The following is a 25,477-nucleotide window of genomic DNA, read 5'->3' on the forward strand; positions in this document are numbered from 1 at the left end:
CCCCTTGGTAGCGTGACCGTTCCTGTCCGTGTGGTACTTCTTTCAGTCATTCCACAAGCGCAGCTAGTCCCCGACCTCCTGCGTTCACCTTACAACGAGCTGCATTTAACGTCCGTCGTTTTCTGTTGGTTTTTTGTACATATTACCCTGAGTGATATGTACTGCGTACAGTGTTGCAGCACATACTTTGCTGATGTTATTCTCAGATGTTCGTTCGCAGATGTCCAATATTCTTCACCAACACCATAATTCAAAGACGTCAATTCTTCTTCGGTCTTCCTTATTCATCGTCCAGCTTTCACATGCATATGAGGCGATTGAAAACACCATGGCTTGGGTCAGGCACACCTTAGGCTTCAATGTGACATCTTTGCTTTTAAGACTTTAAATAAAGAGGTCTTTTGCAGCAGATTTGCCCAATGGAATGCATCTTTTGATTTCTTGACTGCTGCTTCCATGATTGTTGATTGTGGATCCAAGTAAAATGAAATCCTTGACAGCTTCAGTCTTTTCCCCGTTTATCATGCTGTTGCTTATTCATCCAGTTGTGACGATTTTTGTTTTCTTTGTGTTGAAGTGTGATCCATACTGAAGACTGTAGTCTTTGATCTTCATCAGTAAGTGCTTCAAGTTCTCTTCACTTTCAGAAAGCAAGGTTGTGTCATCTGCATATCACAAGTTGTTAATGAGTCTTCCTCCAATCCTGATGCCATATTCTTCTTCATATAGTACAGCTCCTCGAAATTTTTGCTCAGCAGATTGAATAAGTATAGAGAAAGGATACAACCCTGGCGCATACCTGTCCTGAATTTAAACCACGCAGTATGCCCTTGTTCTGTTCAAACAACTGCTTCTTGGTCTGTGTACAGATTCCTCATGAGCACAATGAAATGTTCTGGGATTCCCATTCTTTACAGTGTTATCCATAGTTTGTTATGATCCACACAGTTGAATGCCTTTGCATCATCAGTAAAACAGGTAAACATCTTTCTGGTATTCTCTGCTTCCAGCCAAGATGCATCTGACATCGACAGTGATATTCCTCATTCCACATCCTCTTCTGAATCCAGCTTGAATTTCTGGCAGTTCCCTGCTGATGCACTGCTGAAACCGCTTTTGAATGATCTTCAGTAAAATTTTACTTGTGTGCAATATTAATGATATTGCTCGATAATTTCCACATTCTGCTGGGTCACCTTTCTTTGGAATGGGCAGAAGTATGGATCTCTTCCAGTCAGTTGGCCAGGTAACTGTCTTCCAAATTTCTTGGCATAGATGAGTGAGCACTTCCAGTGTTACATCCTTTTGTTGAAACATCCCAATTGGTATTCCATCAATTCTTGGAGCCGTGTTTTTCACCAGTGCCTTCAGTGCGGCTTGGACTGCTACCTCCTGAGATGGTTAATCGGTGACCAATTCTTTTTGGTACAGTGATTATGTGTGTGCCTTCCATCTTCTTTTGATGCTTCCTGCATAGCTCAATATTTTCCCAGTAAAATCCTTCAGTATTGCAACTCCAGACTTGAATTTTTTTCGGTTCTTTTCAGCTTGAGTACAGCCAAGTGTATTCTTCCCTTCTGGTTTTCTAACTCCAGGTCTTTGCACATTTCATTATAATATTTTGTCTTCTTGAGCCACCCTTTGAAATCTTCTGTCCAGCTCTTTTACTTCATCATGTCTTCCTTTCGCTTTAGCTACTCTACATTCAGGATCAAGTTTCAGAGTCTCTTCTGATATCCATTTTGATCTTTTCTTTCTTTCCTGTCTGTTTAATGACCTCTTGCTTTCTTCATGTATGATATCATCCCACAACTCATCAGGTCTTTGGTCATAAGGTTCAGTGTGTCAAATCTGTTCTTGAAATGATCTCTAAATTCAGGATCTCTAGATTCAGGTGGGATGTACTCAAGGGCCTATTTTGACTCTCATGGACTTGTTCTAATTTTCTTCAGCTTCAACCTAAACTTGCATATGAGCAGTTGATGGTCTGTCCTGCAGTTGGCCCCTGGCCTTGTTCTGACTGATGATATTGAGCTTTTCCACCGTCTCTTGGCCACAGATGTAGTCTATTTGATTCCTGTGTATTCCATTTGGCAAGTTCCGTGTGTGTAGTCACCATTTATGTTGTTGAAAAAGGTATTTGCAATGAAGAAGATGTTGGTCTTGGAAAATTCCACCATGCATTGTTTCTATCAGCAAGGCCTTATTTTCCAACTACTGTTCCTTGTCTTTTTTCCAGCTTTCATATTCCAATCATCCATAACTGTCAATGCATCTTGATTGCATGTTTGATCAATTTCAGACTGCAGAAGTTGTTAACAATCTTCACTTTGTTCATCTTTGGCCTTAGTGGTTGGTGCGTAAATTTGAGTAATAGTTGTATTAACTGATCTGCCTTGTAGGTATATGGATATTATCATACAGCAGTCAGTTCAATATGTATATATATGTTTAGTTTTCCTTGAGGTTTTCTCTGTGTCCTGTGTATTGTTTAGTTTCTCTGTGTTTGGAAAATTTCCTGTTATATTTCTCGTTTTGATTTCTAGTTTGATTCCATTATCCTCAGAGAACAAACTTCGTATAGTTTCAGTTCTTTTAAACATGTTTAGATTTGTTTATGTTCAGGATATGTTTGTTGTTATTTTCCGTCAGATCAGTTCTGATTCATGGCAACCCCATGTGTTTCCGACTAAAAGTGTTCCATAGGGTTTTCTTGGCTGTAAGTGTAATGGCAGCAGATTGCTAGGCCTTTTCTTCCATGGTACCACTGGGTAGGTTTGAACCGCCAACCTTTAGGTTAGCAGTCGAGTGCAAACCATTTGCACCACCTGGGGACCTTCAGGATATGTTAGGGCTCAGGATACCATCTGTCTTCCTGAATGTTCTGTGTGTCTTTGAAAAAAACATGTATTCTGCTGTGTTGTGTGGTGTTCTATAATGTCAGTTAGAACCTGTTGGTCGATTGTGTTTTTGAGTTTTTTTATTGTTGTTAAGCGTTGTCGAGTTAGTTTTCAACTCATAGCGACTCTGTGTGACAAAGTGGAACTGCCCCATAGGGTTAGGTTCTTGTAGGCTGTAATTTTTACTGGAGCAGATTGCTGGGTCTTTCTCCCATGGTGCTGCTGGGTGGGTTTTAACCACGAACCTTTCAGTTAACAGCTGAGTGCTGTACCATTGCACCACCAGGACTCCTTGAGTTCTTCTATATCCTTGCTGATTTCCTGTCTACTTATTCTGTCAGTTGTTGAGAGAGAGAGATGTCGATGTCTCTAATTATAGTTTGTAATTGTGAATTTGTAGGTCTGTAGTATGGTGCACACATTTAGGATTGCTACAGCTTCTTGGTAAATTGACCCTTTTATCGTTACTTAATATACTTCTTTGCCCTGATATCTACTTTATCTGATATTAATATAGTTACTATTCTTTCTTTTGATTTTTATTTACATGGATATCTTTTTCCATCTTTATACTTTCCACTTCTTACGTTGTTATATTTGAGGAGAGTTTCTTGTAGGCTGCATATACTTGGGTCATTTTTTTTTCTTACTCCACCAATTTGCCCTTTAATTGGTGTTTTAAGACAATTTCACTTTAATATGATTGATTATTGATGTGTTAGGTCTGCCATTTTATTTTTTGTTTTGTTTATGTTCCCTCTGTTTTTTATTTTTCTGCTTTCCTGTGGTTTACTTGAGCATTTTTTTAATTGCATTTTTTTATGTCTATTTTTTTAGTGTATCTCTTTGCATGACTTTTCAGTGTTTTCTTATATACGTTAGATACATGCAGAAATTGTTATAGTTTACTGGTGTCAACGTTTTATCTGTTTAAGTAATATAGAGAATGCTTACCTTTTTGCCCCTTACTCTCCCCTATGTCCAGTGTAATTTTCTTAAATATTTATTTTACCTCTGTGGAGAAACACACAAGGCAGTGTTATAATTTTTGATTCAATTGTCAAATGTTATAAACTCAACAGGAGAACAAACTTCTGTTGTACTTTCTGTTGTTTCTTCCATCTTGATCTTCCAAGATTCCTTATTTTATCACTTCATTTCTTTTAGAGAACTTTGTTTATGCATTTTTTTAGATAAGATTTTCTGGTGACAAGTTTTTTGTGTTGTATTAAAATCTATAAGCTAACCTTACAGAGTTGTGAAATAGCACAGTCAAAGGTGTAAGCCCAGCCACCACTGAAAGAACACCTAATAATCTCTTTAGCCTGTTTCCAAGTTTTGAATAATTTTTTACCTAGTACTATTCACAGCTTTTATTTACTCTTATGTTAGTTTTGGAGGTTTGTTTCTTAATGAATTTTTCTTATATTATTATATTTTTCATGTCTAGTGGGTGCAAAGTGATGTCCACTTTCCATTCCTGATCTTGGTAATTTATGTTTTTCTCCCTTTCTTTTGTCTTGATCTGTCTTACTAAGGACTTTATTAATTTCATTCATTTTTCAAAGAACCAACTTTTGGCTTTGATTTTTCTGTATTTTAAATCTGGTTTCTTTTTTATTGATTGTTGCTGCTGCTTATTTCCTTATAGTTTCTTAGAGTTTTATTTGATATTCTTTCTATCATTTCTTGTGCTGCAAGCTTACACTGATGATTTTAAATCTTTCTTCTTGCTCATGTATGTATTTAAAGCTAAAAAATTCCAAAGCACTGCTTTACCTGTATCCCATAAGTTCTTATGTGTTGTATTTTCATGATTTAGTTATGTATTCACTAATTCCTCTTGTGATTTCTTCTTTGACTCATAGATTATTTGATAGCATGATTCATTTCCTACTATAGAGATTTTCTAGCTCTGTTTTCTTAATGTCTAGCTTAGTTCCACTGTGGCCAGTGAATATACTCTGTATTTTTTTTTTCTTTAAAATCTCTTGAATTTTTATAAATGTCCTTTGTTCACCTGATAAAAATGCCTGTTATGCAGTTGGAATATTCTGGGTGCAATATTCTTTATTTTGTTTATGATACAGACAAAAATATATTATTTTATTTAAACTTGACCTTTGAATACATAGTTTGTTAGTATTCAGTATTACATAAATCACTTCGGCTGCACACCAAATTATGGTCGTTGTCTTGAGGAAAAATGCTTGAAAGATTGTTTAAGTTTCAAGTTAGTCACTTTTTTTTTTTTTTTTTAAGGGAACATCATTTTTACCTGAATAAATTACTAATAAACTACAGTTATTTGAATTTTGGCTGTTGGGAGACGTGCTCAAAAATAAGCCTAATGAGCCTGGAGGAAAACAGTTGAAAGTATTTGTCACCAATAGTAAAATGTGAGCTTGCTAGCAAAAATTAAAATTTGGGAAACTTATATCCACCCCTGTGATACTTGGGAGCCCTAGTGGCACAATGGTTAAGAACTTGGCTGCTAACCAGAAGGTCTGCAGTCCAAATCCACCAGCTGCTCCTTGGAAGCCCTATGAGGGCAGTTCTGCTGTGTCCTAAAGGGTTGCTATGAGTCGAAACGAACTCAGCAGCACATAACAACAACAATGAAACTTGAGAACTTCCCATTACTTATTGATTTTTTTAGGAGATTGGTGGTGTTATTAATAAATGTGATCTGATATGATGAAATGTGTCAAGATTGGGAAGAACCACATATCTCAGTGAACCACTGTTTTCCAAATGACCAAGCGTTACAGAATCACACACTGGTAAACATCCATTCAATGCACCACATAGACCTATGGATTTTAATATCACAGAGAAAGAATGGTTCATTGATATGACTTTAGAGTCCATATTGAAACTTAAACCAAAAACTAAACCCATTGCCATCGAGTCGATTCTGACTCGTGGTGACCCCATGTGTTACAGAGTAGCATTATTTGTAGGATTTTCTTTTTAAAATATTTTTATTTATTTTGTTGTTGTTGAGAATATACACAGCAAAACATACACTAATTCAGCAGTTTCTACATGTACCGTTTAGTGACATTGATTACATTCTGTGAGTTGTGCAACCATTCTCAGCCTCCTTTTCTGAGTTGTTCCTCCCCCATTAACATAAATTCACTGCCCCCTAAGGTTCCTATCTAATCTTTCAAGTTGCTGTTATCAGTTTGATCCCCTGTAGATAGTTCTTAAAAGAGCACAATGCTCAAGGCAGATATTTTTTACTAGTTAACCCTTTCAAGACCCAATAATTTTCTGCTTTGATTTTTTTTTTTTTTTTGATGCCATGTTTTTTCTTTAATGGAAGCGTACTGAGTCATGGAGTATGCTTAGATTTTTGGTTAGTAATATGAATTTTGAGAAATATTACCTGATACTACATGGTTACTGCAGAACTTTTTAGGTTCTTGAACCCAGTAATTAGCTGGTGCCCGTCTGTATCTCTGGACCTTGATTGCTGATGTTTTTGTGGCACTTTCTATTAGGTTACATGGGGAACTTCTGGTTTTCCAAATATGACACACACACACACATAAACCCACCAGGGCTCCCTAATTATCACACAGGAAACCATAAATATGCTTGCATATTTACAAGGCTTATCTAGGGGTACAAAAGTCAAAAGAGAAAAAATTTTTCCCAATCACACTTTCTGGTTACACTACCTTACTTGCAAACCTCATACTCCAGCTGTTTTGCATTAACTAACGTTTCTTTTGCCTTTCACTGTTACGCAAGTCCCCACTGAAGGGCAGTAGGTAAAAGTATACTCCCAAAGAACCTGAGACCTGGAAAAAGTAGGTAGTATACCGTATGTACCACAGGTCATGCAGAGGTTAACCTATTGTTTGGTTAAACTAACAAGACTTCAGGGCATATTTTTGGTTTAAGGTTTTAAGATTATCTCAGGGCAGTAGTTCCAGGGGTTCATCCAATTTTCATGACTCTAGAAAGTATGGAATCGATGAGACTTTGAAATTCTGTTTTGCCTTTTCCTCCTTTTGATCTTTATTCTTCTGTGGAATCTTTGATCAAAATGTTTAGTAATGGTAGCCAGGCACATCAAGTTCTCTGGTCTCATGGCAAAGGATGCAGTTGTTCTTGGAGGCAGTTATGCACACATGCCATATCCTCCTCCTGTTCCTGACTCTCCTTCCTCTGTCGTTCCAGGCAAATAGAGACCAGTTGTGCCTTGGATGGCCACTTGGAAGCTTTTAATATCCCAGGCACTACACGTCACACTAGGAGATAGAACAGAAGCACTAAACATGTTGTTATGCTGATTAACTGGGTTGTCCCATGAATCCATAACCCAAACTTCCAAACCAAGAAGCCAAATCCCATGAGGTTTTTGGTTGGGCAGAGGAAGTCCCAGCAGCTGCTTTTTTTTTTTTTTTTTTTTTTGTCATCGTAAATATATCACACAACTTTCACCAGTTCAACTTTTTACAGGTGTACAACTTATTGACAACAATTAAAATAGTCAGCTGTGCATCCCTATCGTTAATGCAATATTTCCATCACCGTTAACCCCCTCTTACCCCTCCCTTATGCCCCTGGTAACCACTAATAAACTTTGTTCTCTCTACATTTGCCTTTTCTTGTCTGTCTTAGTTATCTAGTGTTGCTGTTACAGATATACCACAGTGGGTGGTTTTATGAAACAGAAATTTATTTTCTCACAGTTTAGGAGGGTAGAAGTCCAAAGTTCGGGGTGCCAGCTCTAGGGGAAGGCTTTCTCTCTGTCAGCTCTGGAGGAAGGTCCTTGTCTCTTCAGCTTCTGCTTCTTGGTTTCTCCACGTGTCTTCGCATTAACTTATCCCATCTCTGCTCACTTGCTTGCTTGTTTAATCACTTACATCTCAAAAGAGATTGACTCAAGATACACCCTATACTGTCTGTCTCGTTAACAAAGACAGCCCATTCCCAAATGGAATTATAACCACAAGTATAGAGGTTAGGATTTACAACACATTTTGGTGGGACATAATTCAATCCACCATTTGCCCTCCCCCCCAAATTCATGTCCTTGACACATGCAAAACACATTCACCCCATCACATCATCCCAAAAGTCTTAAATCAACTCTCAATCCAAAATCTCATATACTGAATCATCTAAATCAAATACAGATGAGACTTTAGGCTTATTCCATCCTGGGGCAAAATTCCTCTTAATTTGTGGAATCTGTGAAATCTAGATTACAAGTTATCTGTTTCCAAAATACAATGGTAGAATAAGTACAATGCAGATATTTCCATTACAAATGGGAGAAGTTGGAGGGAAAGAAAGGTTAACAGGCACCAAGCTAGCCCAAAACCCAGCACAACAATTTAAATTACCTCTCCAGGCTTGAAAATAATCGGTCTTCTCTGAGACCATCTGGGTAACGGCCCTGTTCTCCAGACTCTGGGTGTTGGCCTTGCCCTGTGGATTCTGTATAGAGGCCCTCTGTCCTGGGCTTCAGCTTTGCCTTTCAGGCCCACTGGGACAGTGACTCTGTTCCCTCCACTTTGGGTGGTCCTGTTCTTCTAGTTCATCTAAGTGGTGACCCCACCCCTCTGCTCCAGCAAGCCCCTGTTCCTCTACCCCTTGGGCATGGCAGCCCCACCCCTTCAGCTTTGGGCAGTGGCCCCATTCCCCTGGCACACCTTAACAGCAGCTCCACACTCCAGAACCAAGATGGCAAGGATCCAACTCTCAGAAACCTAGGAGGCTGTGACTCTACCCTCTGAGATCCAGGATACCCTGGCCCCACCCTTTGAAACCGAGAAAGCCCTGCTGTCTCTGCTCCTTCCAACAGTTCTGCTGATCTCCAGGCTGCTCCAGGGATGGTTCGTTTCTTGGAGGACAACAGATGTAGCTCCTTTGACCTGTTTTCTGCCTGTAAAACTCCAAGAGGCAGACAGCTTTCTTTCTTTCATTCTTTCTCTGTCCTCTTCAGTCTAAGATGATGGGTTTTCTGCTGTGGTAGTTGGTTAGATCCATTAGTTACAGGCTTAATCTCTAACAAAAGATCATGTAGCCACGTCCTTGGGGAACGTTCTAGGACACGTATCCTTAGTTTGTACGACAGAATTTTCCAAATTCTATGTTCTGTTTTCTGCACAGTTCATTTTTAAGTCCATCTCTTTCCTGTTGCATTTTACTGTTAGTGGCAGGGATAAACCACATAGCCTCTTTAAAGTCTTGTTTAGAAACCTCATCAGCCAGATATCCAAGTTCATTACTTGAAGTTCTACCTTCCACCAAACATTGGAACATAATTCAGACAAATTCTTTGCCACTGCATTAATTAAAAAGCATTATCCTTCTTCCATTGTCCAATCACATGTTCATCATTTTCTTTTAAAGCCTCACCAGAAGCACATTTAATGCCCACATTTCTGTTGCTGGCGCCATTTATATTCTCTAAGATGACAGAGATTTTCTCTGTTGCTCTCCTTTCTTCCTGACCCCTCATCAGAATTGCCTTTGATGTGCATAATTCCACCAACAGTCTCTTTAAGGCAGTCTAGGCTTTCACTATTAGGCACCTTAAAACTCTTCCAGCCTCTACCCATTACCCAATTCCAAAAACACTTCCACATTTTAGGTATCTGCCAGAGCAGCACCCTACTCTTCCAGTACCAAATTCTGTCTTAGTTCTCTAGTGCTGTTATAACAGAAGTACCACAACTGGGTGGCTTTTAAAGATAGAAATTTATATTCTCACAATTTAGAAGTCTAAAAGTCCAAATTCAGGGTCTCGGCTCTATGGGAAGGCTTTCTCTCTCTGTCAACTCTGCAGGAAGGTCCTTTTCAGCTTCTGCTTCCTGGTTCCTTGGAGATCTCCATGTGTCTTGGCATCTGTTTTACCCCATCTCTGCTCACTGGCTTACTTGTTTAATCTCTTTATAACTGGAAAGAGATTGACTCAAGACACACTCCACACTAATCCCGTCTCATTAAGATAACAAAGACAACCAAGTCTCAAATTGGATTATAACCACAGATATAAAGGTTAGAATTTACAAAACATATTTTGAGGGGAGACACAGTTCAATTCCTAACATTGTCTTTTTATATATGTGAGGTCATAAAATATTTGTCCTTTCGTGATTGACTTATTTCACTCAGCATAATGTCTTCCAGTTCCATCCATGTTATAGCAAGTATCAAGACTTCACTTCTCCTACTGGCTGAGTAATATTCCTATTGTTTATTCCTGTTTTGTTTATCCATTCATCTGTTGATGGGCATTTAGGTTGTTTCCACCTTTTGGCTATTGTGAATAGTGATGCAATGAATATTGGTGTGCAAGTCTCTGAGTGTCAGCTTTCATGTCTTTTGGGTATATATCTAGGAGTGGAATTGCTGGGTCATATGGTAGTTCTATTTTTAGTTTTTTGAGGAACCGCCACACTGTTTTCCACAATTGCTGTACCATTTTGCATTCCATCAGCAGGGGGTAAGGTTCCAAATTTTCCCACATCCTGGCCAACATTTGTTATTTTCTTTTTTTTTAAATCTTAGTCATCCTAGTGGGAGTGAAATGATATCTTATTGTGGTTTTGATTTGTATCTCTCTGATGGCTAATGATGCTGAAGTGTTTGGTGGCCATTTGAATGTCTTCTTTGGTGAAATGTCTATTCAAATCCTTTGCCATTTTATGATTGGGTTATTTGTCTTTTTATTGTTAAGTTGTCTAAGTTTTATATATATTTTTGTTATTAGAGTCTTGTCTGATACACGGTTTCCAAAGATATTCTCCCTGTCAGTAGCTTGTCTTTTCACTTTTTTGATGACGTCTTTAGATGAAGCAAAGTTTTTAATTTTTATGAGGTCTCACTTATTTATTTTGTCTTTTACTGTTTGTGCTTTTATTATTATTTTAGATAATCCATTGTTAAAAGCTAGGCCCAACAGCATTGCCCCTGCATTTTCTTGTAAGAATATTATGGTTTTAGATTAGACATTTAGGTACTTAATCCATTTTGAATTTGCTTTTGTGTGAAGTGTGAGTCATGGATCCTTCTTCATTAGTTTTTTCAGTGTTAAATTTTGGGGAGGAGGCTAGTTCCCTGTGCAGATTCGCCATCTTGTCATAACTAGTTCTGGTTTTCTGCCATTCAATCTCAAGGGCTTTTTTAGCTGGACTTTTGTGTTCAGATTAGTGATGAAATTCTACTTCATTTGGAGAAATTGAAATATTTTGATTAAGACCCTTATTTATGACATAGTTGTAATTTTCAAAATGTTTTCATTGATCTTCATGGTAGTGATTCTGAGTTAAGTTTTCATTTTGCAGATGAGCAAACGAACGACCGAATTGTAAAACAATTTGCGTGAAGTCATCTAGTCTGTAAAGGTGTTACCAGAACACAACAAATTTGAAATGACTGCTCAGTCAAGAAATGCTATTTAGTATGTACTTTGTTTTGAGGAATGTTTTAGGCGCTGTGGTGGAGAAGAAACTGAAGTGTTTCTACATAAGAACCTTGCTTTCTACTTAAGGAGATGCTACGTTGTTGTTGTTGAGTTGATTCTGACTCATGGCGACCCCATGTGTGCAGAGTAGAACTGCTCCATAGGGTTTTCAAGGCTGTGACCTTTCAGAAGCAGATCGCCAGGCCTGTCTTCCAAGGCACCTCTGGGTGGGTTTGAGCTGCCAACCTGTTGGCTAGTAGTTGAGCACTTAACAGAGGTGCTAGACATACATGTAAAATGTTTATACTCCCCTGTTCACTGAATGGAGCCCTGGTGGCACAGTGGTTTAGAGCTCGGCTGCTCACCAAAAGGTCAGCAGTTCGAATCCACCAGCTGCTCCTTGGAAACCCTGTGGTGCAGTTGTACTCTGTCTTAGAGGTTTGCTATAAGTCGGAATTGACTCCACAGCAACGGGTTTGTTTTTGTTTGTTTATTCACTAAGTCTGGGCTAAATTTTACAGTTCAATATATTTGTAGTTAGAGTGTCCATTAGTGGAAGAGCAGTTTACCAGAGTAAAGCAAAAATACAATCAAAGAAAACTTACACATTGAAATTGAAAATGCCTGTTGTCTTAAAATATTAAAGGACTGTGGTACATGGTTCTTGTTATCTGTGTTATATGGACAGAGGAAAGGGAAGAAGGAAGCATTCTGTCAGAATGTTGAATACTGGTTCTCTGCTTTTGATTTTGACATTCAGACATTGTGCTATGGAGTGGCTAAGCTGGAATATTTTAATTTTGGTTAAAAGTTTCACCACATCACCAGTTGCCTTCAAGCTGATTCTGTCTCATGGCGACCCCATGTGTGTCAGAGTAGAACTGTGTTCCGTAGGGTTCTCAGTAGCTGATTTTTTCAGAAATAAGATTGTCAGGCCTTTTTTCTAAGGGGCGTCTGGGTGGACTTGAACCTCTAACTTTTCAGATAGCAGCCAAGTGCACTGTTTGCTCCTCTCAGGTCCTCCACCTTTTACAAACAATCTTTTCTTCTTTAGTTAAAAATGCAAAAGCAAAAATCGGTAGCTCTTAGTTTTCTATTTTATTTTATTAATAATAATAAGAATAAATTTCAGAATTATGTTGCGTTTGAGGAGAATTAAAATGAAGGGTACTGCTGAATTCCAAAAACTCCATGTTTCTTCCAAATCATAAATTTTAAAGAAGAGAGGGGCCCTCCACAGTCATCTTTCTCCTGTTGTGATTCTACAGTGGTTTAAATACTTGCATCAGTGGGTAATTTATAACCTCCCCCGCCCCTTTTTTGGCTACTCGTTGAGTTTACATATTTTGAATTGGAATGTGATTTTCTGAAAAATTTGTTTGTATATTAAAATTTCTTACTGGAACAGTTAAAAATAAAGCAATAAAGCTCTCCTTGAAGACATCTTGTAATTTCAGTTTAGAAGGTGAACTGTGTGATATCTATTTTATACCTACAGTTCTTATCCTGGTGTTTCAAAATTTATAACTCTTTTACTTGAAAAATATATAATCATTTTGTTTTTTAAACCACATTGTATCTTCTATATTTTCATTAATGCTTTTTTTTTTTTCTTCCATTCTAACTCAGACCTTGTGTGAACAGTAATGACCTCACGTTTCCGATTGCCTGCTGGCAGAACCTACAATGTAAGAGCATCGGAGTTGGCCCGAGACAGACAGCATACAGAGGTGGTGTGCAACATCCTACTTCTGGATAACACTGTGCAAGCCTTCAAAGTTAACGTAAGCAGTTGCTCACTTTTTTTTTCTTCTGGTTATCACTTTGGATATTGTTATGAATTGAATTTTGTCCCCCCTGCCAAAATACGGTTGTAAATTCTAAACCGTATACCTGTGGTTATATTCCCATTTGGGAAGAGGGTTTTCTTTCTTTTGTTAATGAGGCCACATTAGTGTAGTGTGTGTCTTAAATCAGTCTTTTTTGAGATTAAAAGAGCAGATTTGGCAAGCAGCAAAAAAGTAGAGATGGGGGAAGATAGATGCCAGGCCACAGGAAGATCACCAAGGAGCCAAGGAAAGAAGCTGAAAAGAGACACTTCTCAGAGTCAAGAGAGAGAAAGCCTTCCCCTGGAGCCAGTGCCCTGAATTCAGACTTCTAGCCTCCTAAGCTGGGAGAAAATAAGTTTTTGTTCGTTAAAGCCATCTACTTGTGGTATTTCTGTTATAGCAGCACTAGATGACTAAGACAGTTATAAATCTGAATTAAGGTATATCTTAAAACGGAAATCATTAAGTTGTAGTACAGTTTGAAAAGCTTTATTCAATTAAGAAAGTCTTTTTAATTTGGTTTTTGTAACTATTTTCATTTAAACTGGGTTTTTTCAAAAGTGCTGCTCAGAGGGCATTGTGGCAACCAGTGGTGTATTATGGTTAGTAGAGTGTATCAACAGTATGTGGGTGGTTTTTTTCAATGAACTTGAGGGTACTTGAAAGGAATTTATTCTCCTGAATATTTTGTACATTTGCATTGTAATCCTGCTCATACTGTCTGTAAATAAAAATTTTGCTCAACAAAGATAAATGACAGCCCACATTTTATCTGAGTCTTGTCTGAAGTATTTATTCAACAAATATCTGAGTGTTCGCTATATACAAGGTATATTACCCTAGTATATTCAAAGAAATAAAGAAATACCAGTCATGAATCCCGCCCTCATCTTACGGAGCTTACATTTTAGAGGGGGAGACAGTATGTTACGTGATTTTTAACTCTACGATGTCAGGTGCCAATAGATGCTGGAAACATAAAACATAACAAGGGAGTATGCTATTTCAGAGAGAGAGGTCAAGGGAGATCTTTCCCACAAGGGAACGTTTGATCAGAGACATGAAGCAAATGAGAGGAAATAGCCCCGGAAATAACAAACATACAAGCTGCGTTTGGAGTGTTTGGGAATGTCATTGACGCCAGTGTAGCTACAGAAGCGTAAGGGAACAGAAAGAGTGGCAGGAGAGGAGGTTGGGAGGTAGCTGTCCACCAAATCATCTAAGACGTTCCAAGTCCTGATGAAGACTTTGAATTTAACTCTGCAGATGGGAAGCTCACTGAATGGGCTTATGAGTAATAATGATCTTAGTTATTTTGTTATTAAATACATTTTTATTGAACTATAACATGCATATAGGAAAGTACATGAATCATAGGGGTATAGCAGGATGAATTTTTAGAAAGTGAATATACCTGTGGAACCACCTCCCAGATAAATAGAATGTTATCAGCACCTCTGAAGCCTACCTCATACCCTACAGTCGCTACCTCCCCAAAGGTAACCACTGTCTCCATAGACTTGATTTGACTGATTCTGAATTTCATATACGTGAATTCTATTTGTATCTGGCTTAATTTGTTCAGCCTTTTTTTGTGAGTTTCCTTTAGATGGTGGGTTATAGTAGTTGGTTCATTTTCATTGCTGTAGTGTGACTACACCACACTTAACCATTTGCTTATCTAGTTTACTTGGATTGTTTCCACTTTGAGCTCCTATGAATAATATTGCTGTGAACAGTCTTAAATGTTTTGATACATATAAAATGCATTCCCCTTTTTCATTTAAAAAATGTCAGACCTACAGAAAGGTGAAAGAATAATATAATGAATACCTCTTTACCTGGACAGACCTGTTGTTAACATTTTGCACATTTGCTTTATCTTTCTTACTGTGTGTGTATGTTTTTCCTGTATCTTCTGAAAGTAAGTGGCAGACTTCATCCTTAAATAATTTAGCATGTGTCTCCTAAAAATCTCCTAAATCACCACACTACCATTATCACACCTAAAAATTAAACATTGTGAAAATAATATTATCTAATATGTAGTCCATATTTCCTCATTTTCAAGTCTCCAGGATGGCACCTCATCTGTTTCCTGCTGTATTCCCTGGGGATTTCCATGCTTTCAAATCTTTAGATAATGTAAAATATTAATTTTCTGTATTAACCAGTTTCTTTTTAATTTTATTTATTTTGTTGTGTTGTTGATGAGAATATACACAGCAAAATATACACCAATTCAACACCTTCTACATGTACAGTTCAGTGATATTGATTATGTTCATCGAGTTGTGCAACTATTCTCTCCCTCCTTTTCTCAGTTGTTCCTCTCCCATTAACATAAACTCACTGCCCCCTAACTTTCTGTCTAATCTTTCAAGTTGCTGTTGTCAGTTCGATCCCATATAGATAGTTCTTAAAAGCGCATAATGCTCGAGGCAGACATTCTTTACTAGTTAAGCTAAACTGTTGTTTGGTTTTAAGAAGACTTCAGGGGATATAGTTGGTTTAAGGTTTAAAGGTTATCTTTTGGCAGTAGTTTCAGGGGTTCATCCAGCTTCCATGGCTCCAGAAAGTCTGGAGGCCATGGGAATATGAAATCCTGTTCTACATTTTTCCCATTTGGTAGGATTCGTCTATAGAATCTTTAATCAAAATATTCAGTAATGGTAGATGAGCACCATCCAGTTCTTCTGGTCTCGTGGCAAAGGAGGCAGTTGTTCATGGAGGCGACTAGCCACACATTCCATGTCCTCCTCCTGTTCCTGATTCTCCTTCTTCCTCTTTTGTTCCAGGCAAGCAGAGACTGATTGTCATGCCTCAGGTGGCTGTTTACAAGCTTTTAAGACCCCAGGCACTACACACTGAACTAGGATGTAGAAGCGCTAAACATGGTATTAGACCAGTTAACTGGGATGTTCCATGAAACCATGACCCTAAACCTGCAAACGATGGAATCAGATCCCATGAGGCTATACGGAAGCAGCCTTAGCAGCTACTCATTTTTTTGTCGTTGTTGTAAATATATCTATCACACAGCTTTTGCCAGTTCAACCTTTTGCGGGTGTACAATTTGTTGACAGCAATTACTGTAATCGGCTGTGAAACCCTGCACTTAATCAATGTGATTTTTCCATCACCATAAACCGAAAATCAGTACTCCATAAGCATTAGCTCCCCCTTCCTCCTGTATCCCACCCCTGCTAACCACTGATAAACTTTGGTCTCTATACATTGCCTTTTTATATAAGTGAGATCATATAGTATTTGTCCTTTTGTGATTGACTTATTTCACTCAGCATAATGTGTTCAAGTTCCATCCATATGGTAGCATGTATCAAGACTTCAGAGAGGCGGGGCCAAGTTGGCAGAGCAGTCAGACACTTCCGGTGGACCCTCTTACAACAAAGACCCGAAAAAACAAGTGAATCAATTATATATGACAATCTAGGAGCTCTGGACATCAAAGGCAAAGTTGAAGAACCAGACCAAGGGGCAGGGGGAGGGGGAGACGGTTCGGAAGCAGCGACAAGTTGCCAGACCTGACCCGGCGAGAGCCTGAGTCCTTCAGGCCTGATCAGCTCATGGGTGAGCAGTGAGGCAGACAAGCAGCAGTGCTTGGGAGGCGTGTTTTCCGCACCGGGAGAGACCCAGTGGCAGAGACTGTAATTGGGCACCCAGAAACAGTGAGAAGCAGCCGTCAATCGGCGAAAGATAAGTATTTACATCCAGCCTACCGCAGGGATCAAAAACACCCCCCCTTAGGGAAAAACCTCTCTCGCATGTACCTCCCCGCTCCCTGCTCTGCACTGGGTCGCAGACAAGCTTCAGCAATGGCCAAGTTCCCTGGGCCAAAAGTAGGATCCATCACACGCCCTGAGCCATTCTCCTGGCCTTGGAGAGTGAACAGTTAACAAACGGGAAAAAATAAACTGCCAGCTCCCCTAAGCCAGGAACCCAGGGTAGGCATAGCTCCTTTGCCTAGGCTCAGGCATAAAGGATCCATGGACTTTGAGTGCCTTTCCTCCTGCATAGACTTGTGTGGGCCCATTTCAACAGTGTAGGCCCTCATTACTGCAGTACAACAGGGTATATACCTGATGTCTAACTTCAGCTGTTTCAGCTGTGAAGTGGTAGGTTCGTGACATTTGACATTGCTCTGCCCATTAAGCAGGGTATTCACCTACCCACATTGGGACCTGAGGACTGGTGGCTCCAACCATGCCACCTAGCCACCTTCTATAGGGGCCCATGAATAAGAGGTGCCCCCACCCCCGTCCTTACAGCCAAAAGCATTGGGTGCTCATAGTCCGGCTGAAAAACCCACCCACCTATGCAATCTAGGGAACAGGGACATGACTTCCTCATGGACATTCAAGGGTGGCTGTCACCCCCTGCCTTGCTCAGAGTGTGTCCCCCTGCTGCAGCCAGATGCCTGTGCCTATACCAATCACCCATACCTGTCTAGGACTGTAGGTAAGAGCCTACACCACACACTCGGTGGCTATCTACCTGGGCACCTGAGCTGAATCCCTACAGGAGGAGTGGGTGGACTCCTGAGCTCACATACCTAGTAACAGATCTAACCAGCTGGTGACAGAACATTAGAGCTTCAAAGGTGCCAATAATCAAAGTTGCTCACACGAGCAGCCTATTTGGGCATATCAAAACAAAACAAAAAGCTAGGACACAGTAAGCAAGCTTAAAGTTTATAAATCTAGTTAACTTTATTGATGGCTTGGAGACAGCAGTCAATATCAAATCACATAAACAGGCCGTCCATGATGGCTTCAGCAAGCTCCCAAAATAAAGAATCTAGAAATTTTCCAGAGGAGAAAAATTTCTGGGAATTACCACAGGCAAAATACAAAAGATCAATATACAGAACTCTTCAGGAAATTAGGAAGGAAATTACTCAAAGCACAGAACACACAATAGAGGAAGTTAAAAAGATTAGAGAAGAGCATCATGACCCATTTACCAGGCTACAAGATTCCATAGAGAGACAACAATCAGAAATCTAGAAAATTAACAATGAAATTTAAGAATTAGACAACTCAATAGAAAGTCAAAGGAGCAGAATTGAGGCAATGGAAGGCAGAATTAGTGAGATTGAAGATGAAGCACTTGACACCAATTCATTTGAGGAAAAATCAGATAAAAGGATTTAAAAAAAGAAGAAACCCTAAGAATTATGTGGGACTCTATCAAGAGGAATAATCTACAAGTGATTGGAGTACCAGAACACAGGGGGATAACAGAAAATACAGAGACAATTGCTGAAGATTTGTTGACAGAAAACTTCCCTGATATCATAAACGATGAGAAGATGTCTATACAAGATGCTCATTGAACCCCACATAAGGTAGATTCCAAAAGACAGTCACCAAGACATATTACAATCGACCTTGCCAAAACCAGAGATAAAGAGAGAATTTTAAGAGCGGCTAGGGGTAAACGAAAAGTCATCTATGATGGAGAGTCAATAAGAATAAGCTCGGACAACTCAGCAGAAACCTTGCAGGCAAGAAGGCAACTGGATGACATAAAATAAGCCTTGAAGGAGAAAAATTGCCAGCCAAGAACTGTATATCCAGCAAAACTGTCTCTCAAATATGATGGTGAAATTAGGGCATTTCCAGATAAACAGAAGTTTAGGGAATTTGCAAAAACCAAACCAAAATTACAAGAAATACTAAAGGGAGTCCTCCAGTTAGAAAATTAGTAACATCAGATAACAACCCAAGAGAAGAACACAGGACAGAGCAACCAGATATCAACCCAGATAGAGAAGTCACAAAAATAAATCAAAGCTAAAACACTGAAAATAGGGAAACAAATGTCAATTTGTAGAAGATGACAACATTAAAACCAAAAAGAGGGACTTAAAAAATGTACATATAGATTTTTCATATGGAGAGGAAGTCAATGCGATATAAAGAAATAAAAGACTGGTATAAACTTAGAAAAAAATGGGGTAAATATTCAGGTAACCACAAAGGAGACTAACAATCCTACAAGTCTAAATAAAAAACTAGAAAAATGTAAAGACTCAGCAAACACAAAATGAACAACGATGAAAAAGACGAAAAGAAAATACATAAAAACAACTCAGTGCAGAAAATTAAGTGGAACAAAGAAACTGTGAACAACACAAAAATGACCTCAAAATGACAGCACTAAATTCATACTATCAATAATTATGCTGAATGTAAATGGACTAAATGCACCAATAAAGAGACAGAGAGTGGCAGATTGGATAAAATAACACAATCTGTCTGTATGCTGCCTACAAGAGACACACCTTAGACTTAAAGACACAAACAAACTAAAACTCAAAGGATGGTAAAACATATATCCAGCAAATAGCACTCAAAAGAGAGCAGGAGTGGCAATATTAATCTCTGACAAAATAGACTTTAAAGTAAAATCCACCACAAAGAATAAGCAAGGGCACTATATAATGATTACAGGATCAATACACCAGGAGGACATAACTATAGTAAATATTTATGCACCCAACGACAGGGCACTAGAATACATAAAATAAACCCTAGCAGCATTGAAAAGAGAGATAGACAGCTCCATAATAGTAGTAGGAGATTGCAACACACCAATTTCAGTGAAGGACAGAACATCCAGAAAGAAGCTCAACAAAGACACGGAAAATCTAAATGCTACAATCAACCAACTTAATCTCATAGACATATACCAAACACTCCACCCAACAGCAGTCAAGTATACTTTCCTTTCCAACACACATGGAACGTTCTCCAGAATACACCACATATTAGGCCATAAAGCAAGCCTTAACAAAATCCAAAGCATCAAAATACTACAAAGCATCTTTTCTGACCATAAAGCCATAAAAGTAGAAATCAATAACAGAAAAGCAAGAAAAAATCAAACACATGGAAACTGAACAAAACCTTGCTCAAAAACTACTGGGTTATAGAAGAAATTAAGGACGGAATAAAGAAATTCGTAGAATCGAATGAGAATGAAAACACATCCTACCAGAACCTTTGGGACACAGCAAAAGCACTGCTCAGAGGTCAGTTTATAGCAATAAATGCACACAGCCAAAAAGAATTAAGGGCCATAATCAAAACATTAACCCTACAACTGGAACAAGTAGAAAGAGAGTAGCAAAAGAAGCCCTCAGGCTCCAGAAGAAAGGAAATAATAAGAATTAGAGCAGAATTAAATGAAATAGAGAATAGAAGAACAATTGAAAGAGTTAACAAGACCAAAAGCTGGTTCTTTGAAAAGATCAACAAAATTGGTAAACCATTGGACAAACTGACAAAAGAAAAACAGGAGAGGAAGCAAATAACCCGTATTAGAAATGAGATGGGTGATATCACAACAGACCCAACTGAAGTTCAAAGAATTGTAACAGAATACTATGAAAAATTGTACTCTAACAAATTTGAAAACCTATAGGAAATAGACAAATTTCTAGAAACTCACTACCTACCTAAACTAACACAAACAGAGGTAGAACAACTAAATAAACTTATAACAAAAGAAGAGATTGAAAACGAAGTTTAAAAACTCCCAACCAAAAAAACCCCTCGCCCGAATGGCTTCACTGGAGCATTCTACCAAACTTTCAGAGAAGAGTTAACACCACTACTGCTCAAGGTATTTCAGAGCATAGAAAAGGATGAAATACTCCCAAACTTCTATGAAGCCAGCATAACCCTGACACCAAAACCAGGTAAAGACACCACAAAAAAAGAAAATTACAGACCTATATCCCTCATGAATATTGATGCAAAAATCCTCAACAAAATTCTAGCCAATAGAAATTCAGCAACATATCAAAAAAATAACTCACCATGATCAAGTGATGGATTTATACCAGGTTCAGGGATCGTTCAACATTAGAAAAACAATCAATATAATCCATCACATAAAGACAAGAACCACATGATCTTATCAATCGATGCAGAAAAGGCATTTGACAAAGTTCAACACCCATTCATGATAAAAACTGTCAACAAAATAGGAATAGAAGGGAAATTTCTCAGTATAATTAAGGCCATTTATACAAAGCCAACAGCCAACATCATCCTAAATGGAGAGACTTTGAAAGCATTCCCCTTGAGAACGGGAACCAGACAAGGATGCTGTCTGTCACCACTCTTATTCAACATTGTGCTGGAAGTCCTAGCCAGAGCAATTAGGCTAGAAAAAGAAATAAAGGGCATCCAAATTGGTAGGGAAGAAGAGTATCTCTATTTGCAGATGAAATGATCTTATACGCAGAAAACCCCAAAGATTCCACAAGAAAACTACTGGAACTAATAGAAGATTTCAGCAAAGTTTCAGGATACAAGATAAACATACAAAAATTGGTTGGATTCCTTTATACCAACAAAGAGAACCTCGAAGAGGAAATCGCCAAATCAATACCATTTACAATAGCCCCCAAGAAGATAAAATACTTAGGAATATATCTAACCAGCGACGTAGAAGCCCTAAACAATGAAAATTACAAGACACTACTGCAAGAAATCAAAAGAAACCTGTATAAGTGGAAAAACATACCTTGTTCATGGATAGGAAGACTCAACATTGTGAAAATGTCAATGCTACCCAAAGCGATCTACAGATACAATGCAATCCCGATCCAAATTGCAACGGCATTTTTTAATGAGATGTGGAAACAAATCACCAAGTTCATATGGCAAGGGAAGAGGCCCTGGATAAGTAAAGTGTTACTCAAGAAAAAGAGCAAAGTGGGAGGCCTCACACTACTTAATTTTAGAACCTGTCATACCGCCATGGTAGTCAAAACAGCCTGGTACTGGTACAACAACAGGTACATAGACCAATGGAACAGAGTTGAGAATCCAGACGTAAATTCATCCTCCTACGAGCAGCTGATATTTGACAAACGCCCAAAGTCCATTAACTGGGGAAAAAACAGTCTCTTTAACAGATGGTGCTGGCATAACTGGATATCCATTTGTAAAAAAAACTGAAACAAGACCCATACCTCACACCATGCACAAAAACTAACTCAAAATGGATCAAAGACAAATATAAAATCGAAAACGATAAAGATCATGGAAGAAAAAATAGGGAGAACGCTAGGAGCCCTAATACATGGCATAAACAGAATATGAACCATAAGTAACAATGCATAAGCACCAGAAGAGACACTAGATAACTGGGAGCTCCTAAAAATCAAACACTGACGCTCATCAAAAGACTTCATCAAAAGAGTCAAAAGACAACTTACAGACCTGGAAGAAAATTTTGGCTGCAAGACATCTGATCAGCATCTAATCTCTTAAATCTACAAGATACTGCAAAACCTCAACAACAAAAAGACAAATAACCCAATTGAAAAATGGGCAAAGGTTATGAACAGGCACTTCACCAAAGAAGATATTCATGCAGTTAACAGACACATGAAGAAATGCTCACAATCATTAGGCCTTAGAGAAATGCAGATCAAAACTATAATGAGATGTCATCTCACCCCAACAAGGCTAGCATTAATCCAAAAACCACAAAATAATAAATGCTGAGAGGTTGTGGAGAGACTGGAACACTTATACACTGTTGGTGGGAATGTAAAATGGTACTTTGGAAATTGATTTGGCGCTTCCTTAAAAAGCTAGAAATAGAAGTACCATATGATCTAGCTATCCCGCTCCTTGGAATATATCCTGGAGAAATAAGAGCCATCACATGAATAGGTATATGCATACCCATGTTCATTGCAGCTCTGTCCACAATAGCAAAAAGATGGAGACAACCTATGTGCCCGTCAGCAGATGAATGGATAAACAAATGATGGTATATCCACACAGTGGAATGCGATGCAACAATATAGAACAACGATGAAGCGGTGGAACATCTTAGAACATGGAAGAATCTGGAGGTCATTATGCTGAGTGAATTTAGTCAGTCACAGAAGGACAAATATTGTATAAGACTACCATTATAAGAACTCAAGAAAAGGTTTAAACAGAGAAGAAAACATTCTTTGGTGGTTACAAGGGTAGGGAGGGAGTGTGAGGGTTATTTACTAACTAGATAGTAGATAAGAATTATCTTGGTGAAGGGAAGAACAGCACACACTACAGGTGAAGTCAGCACAACTGGACTAAACCAAAGCTAAGAAGTTTCCTGAATACAGTCAAACACTTTGAGGGACAGAGGAGCAGAGGTGGTGGTCTGGGGAACATGCTTTCAGGGGACATCTGGGTCAATTGGCATAACAAAGCTTATTAAGAAAATGTTCTGCATCCTACTTTGGTGAGTGGGGTCTGGAGTCTTAAAAGCTTGCAAGCGACCATCTAGGAAGCATCAATTGGTCCCAACCACCTGGAGTAAAGGAGAATGAAGGACACCAAAGACACAAGAAAAGTGTTAGCCCAAGAGACTGAACGGGCCACATAAACCAGAGACTTCATCAGCCTGAGACCAGAAGAACTAGATGGTGCCCAGCTACCACCAATGACCGCCCTGACAGGGAACACAACAGAGAGTCCCTGAGGGAGCGGGAGAAAGGTGGGGTGCAGAACTCAAATTCTAGTAAGAAGACCAGACTTAATGGTCTGACTGAGACTGGAGGAACCCTGGAAAGCATGGCCCCTGGATTGTCTGTCAGCCCAGAACTAAAACAGTGTCCAAGGCCAACTCTTTGGACAGGGATTGTACTGGACTGTGGGACATAAAGTGATACTCGTGAGGAGTGTGCCTCTTGACTCAAGTAGATACAAGAGACTAAATGGGCATCTTCTGTCCGGAGGTTAGATGGGAGGCAGAGAGGGTTAGGAGCTGGTTTAATAGACATGGGGAATTGGGTGGAAAGGAGAAGTGTGCTGTCACAGTATGGGGGGAGTAATTAGGGTCACATAATAATGTATGTATAAATTTTTGTATGGCAGACTAACTTGAAATGTAAACTTCATTTAAACTACAACAACAACAAAAAAATATTTCTCCTACTGGCTGAGTAATATTCCATTGTATGCCTGTACCACAATTTGTGTATCCATGCATCTGTTGATGGAGATTTAGGTGTTTTCTACCTTTTGACTGTTGTGGTTAGTGCTGCAGTGAACATTGGTGTAGAAGACTGTTTTAGTCTGAAGTCTTTTGGGTCTACAGGTAGCCTCTGGCTTGCAACGTATGTGAGTTAAAACAAATTGCACTTAAATTGTTTTTTGTTTTTTGTTGGTACATCTTATCATTAGTAATACCTGCTACGTAAAATGTTGCAGGGTATAATTTGCTGTTATCACTCTCAAATTTTCACTCACAGATGTTCAAAGGTGGGATTTATAAAGATGCTGATAATAAAAGACAATAATAATGAAACCTAAAAAAAAAAAAGAGGTGTTTGATTTCCGTCAGAAGCAACCTATAGGTAGTCCTCAACATACAACAGAGTTCCATTCCAATGACTTCGTTGTAATTCGGTTCTGACATATATTGAATATCTCTCTCTTTTTTTTTTTTTTTAATTTTTGTTGTTATTGCCTTTTATTATCAGTAGCTTTGTAAATCCCATCTTTATTTGTCTTTTGGGGGTTGGAAACATTAAATAAAAACTTACGAATGTATTTTAATACATACATATAAGAAATACACAAATTATAAAAAATTTACTCCGACATTGAAAAAGATTTGGACGATGTTGGCATTTGTCAGTTGCCATAAGAACTCCTCTTGTGGAAGGTTCTAGATCATTTGGATTATCCCTGGGAATGGAATGGCATTTTTAGTCAGAAAATTAGTGATAGTTGTCTGTATGGTTCTCTAATTTTATTCTTCGTATATTTTGCACTAACATCTCAATGCTTCCCGAATCTGCCTATTAGGTTTAGCTAAGCGATCAGTGTTTGGGTCCATGTTTCCAAGCAGCTAAAGCCCCTAATTTAGTTTAGAAAACTAAATCTATATGGTTATGTATTGAACAGTAAATCGTAAAATTGAATGCGAATAATTCACCTGAGAGAGATAACATCAGTAAATTATGCGCTGCAACATTGTATGTATTACGTATTACTTACAACCAGATGTACAAAAAGAAAAAAAGGATGGTCATAAATGTAGTTCGCCGTAAGTCAGGGACTCCCTGTATACCTAGGAATGGATTGCCGTGTCATATGGTAGTTCTGGTTTTTAGTTTTTGAGGAACTGCCACACTATTTTCCAACATGGCCGTACCATTTTACATTCAGCAATGGATAAGAATTCCAATTTCCCCGCATCCTCGCCAACATTGGTTTTTGTTTTTATATCTTAGCCATCCTAACAAAGAAAAAAAAAAAACAACCTAA

General features: G+C 38.5%; 1 protein-coding gene across 2 annotated transcripts in view; it reads left to right on the plus strand.

Annotated features, from left to right (window-relative positions):
- The window catches only part of PTPN4 (protein tyrosine phosphatase non-receptor type 4), a 222,437-nt gene that overhangs the window by 25,625 nt on the left and 171,335 nt on the right, over positions 1–25,477 (plus strand). Inside the window, exon 2 of one of the 2 annotated variants that reach the window (XM_023724688.1) lies at positions 12,964–13,118. In XM_023724688.1, coding sequence (XP_023580456.1) covers positions 12,981–13,118 — 138 coding nt within the window. In that variant the 5' untranslated portion in view covers positions 12,964–12,980. Of the gene's footprint in view, positions 1–12,963; positions 13,119–25,477 lie in introns of those variants that run through there. The other variant, XM_004389685.1, reaches the window with a different exon arrangement.

Source organism: Trichechus manatus, unplaced genomic scaffold (genome assembly GCF_000243295.1).
Source record: "Trichechus manatus latirostris isolate Lorelei unplaced genomic scaffold, TriManLat1.0 scaffold00255, whole genome shotgun sequence".
Taxonomy (NCBI): Eukaryota; Metazoa; Chordata; class Mammalia; order Sirenia; family Trichechidae; genus Trichechus; species Trichechus manatus.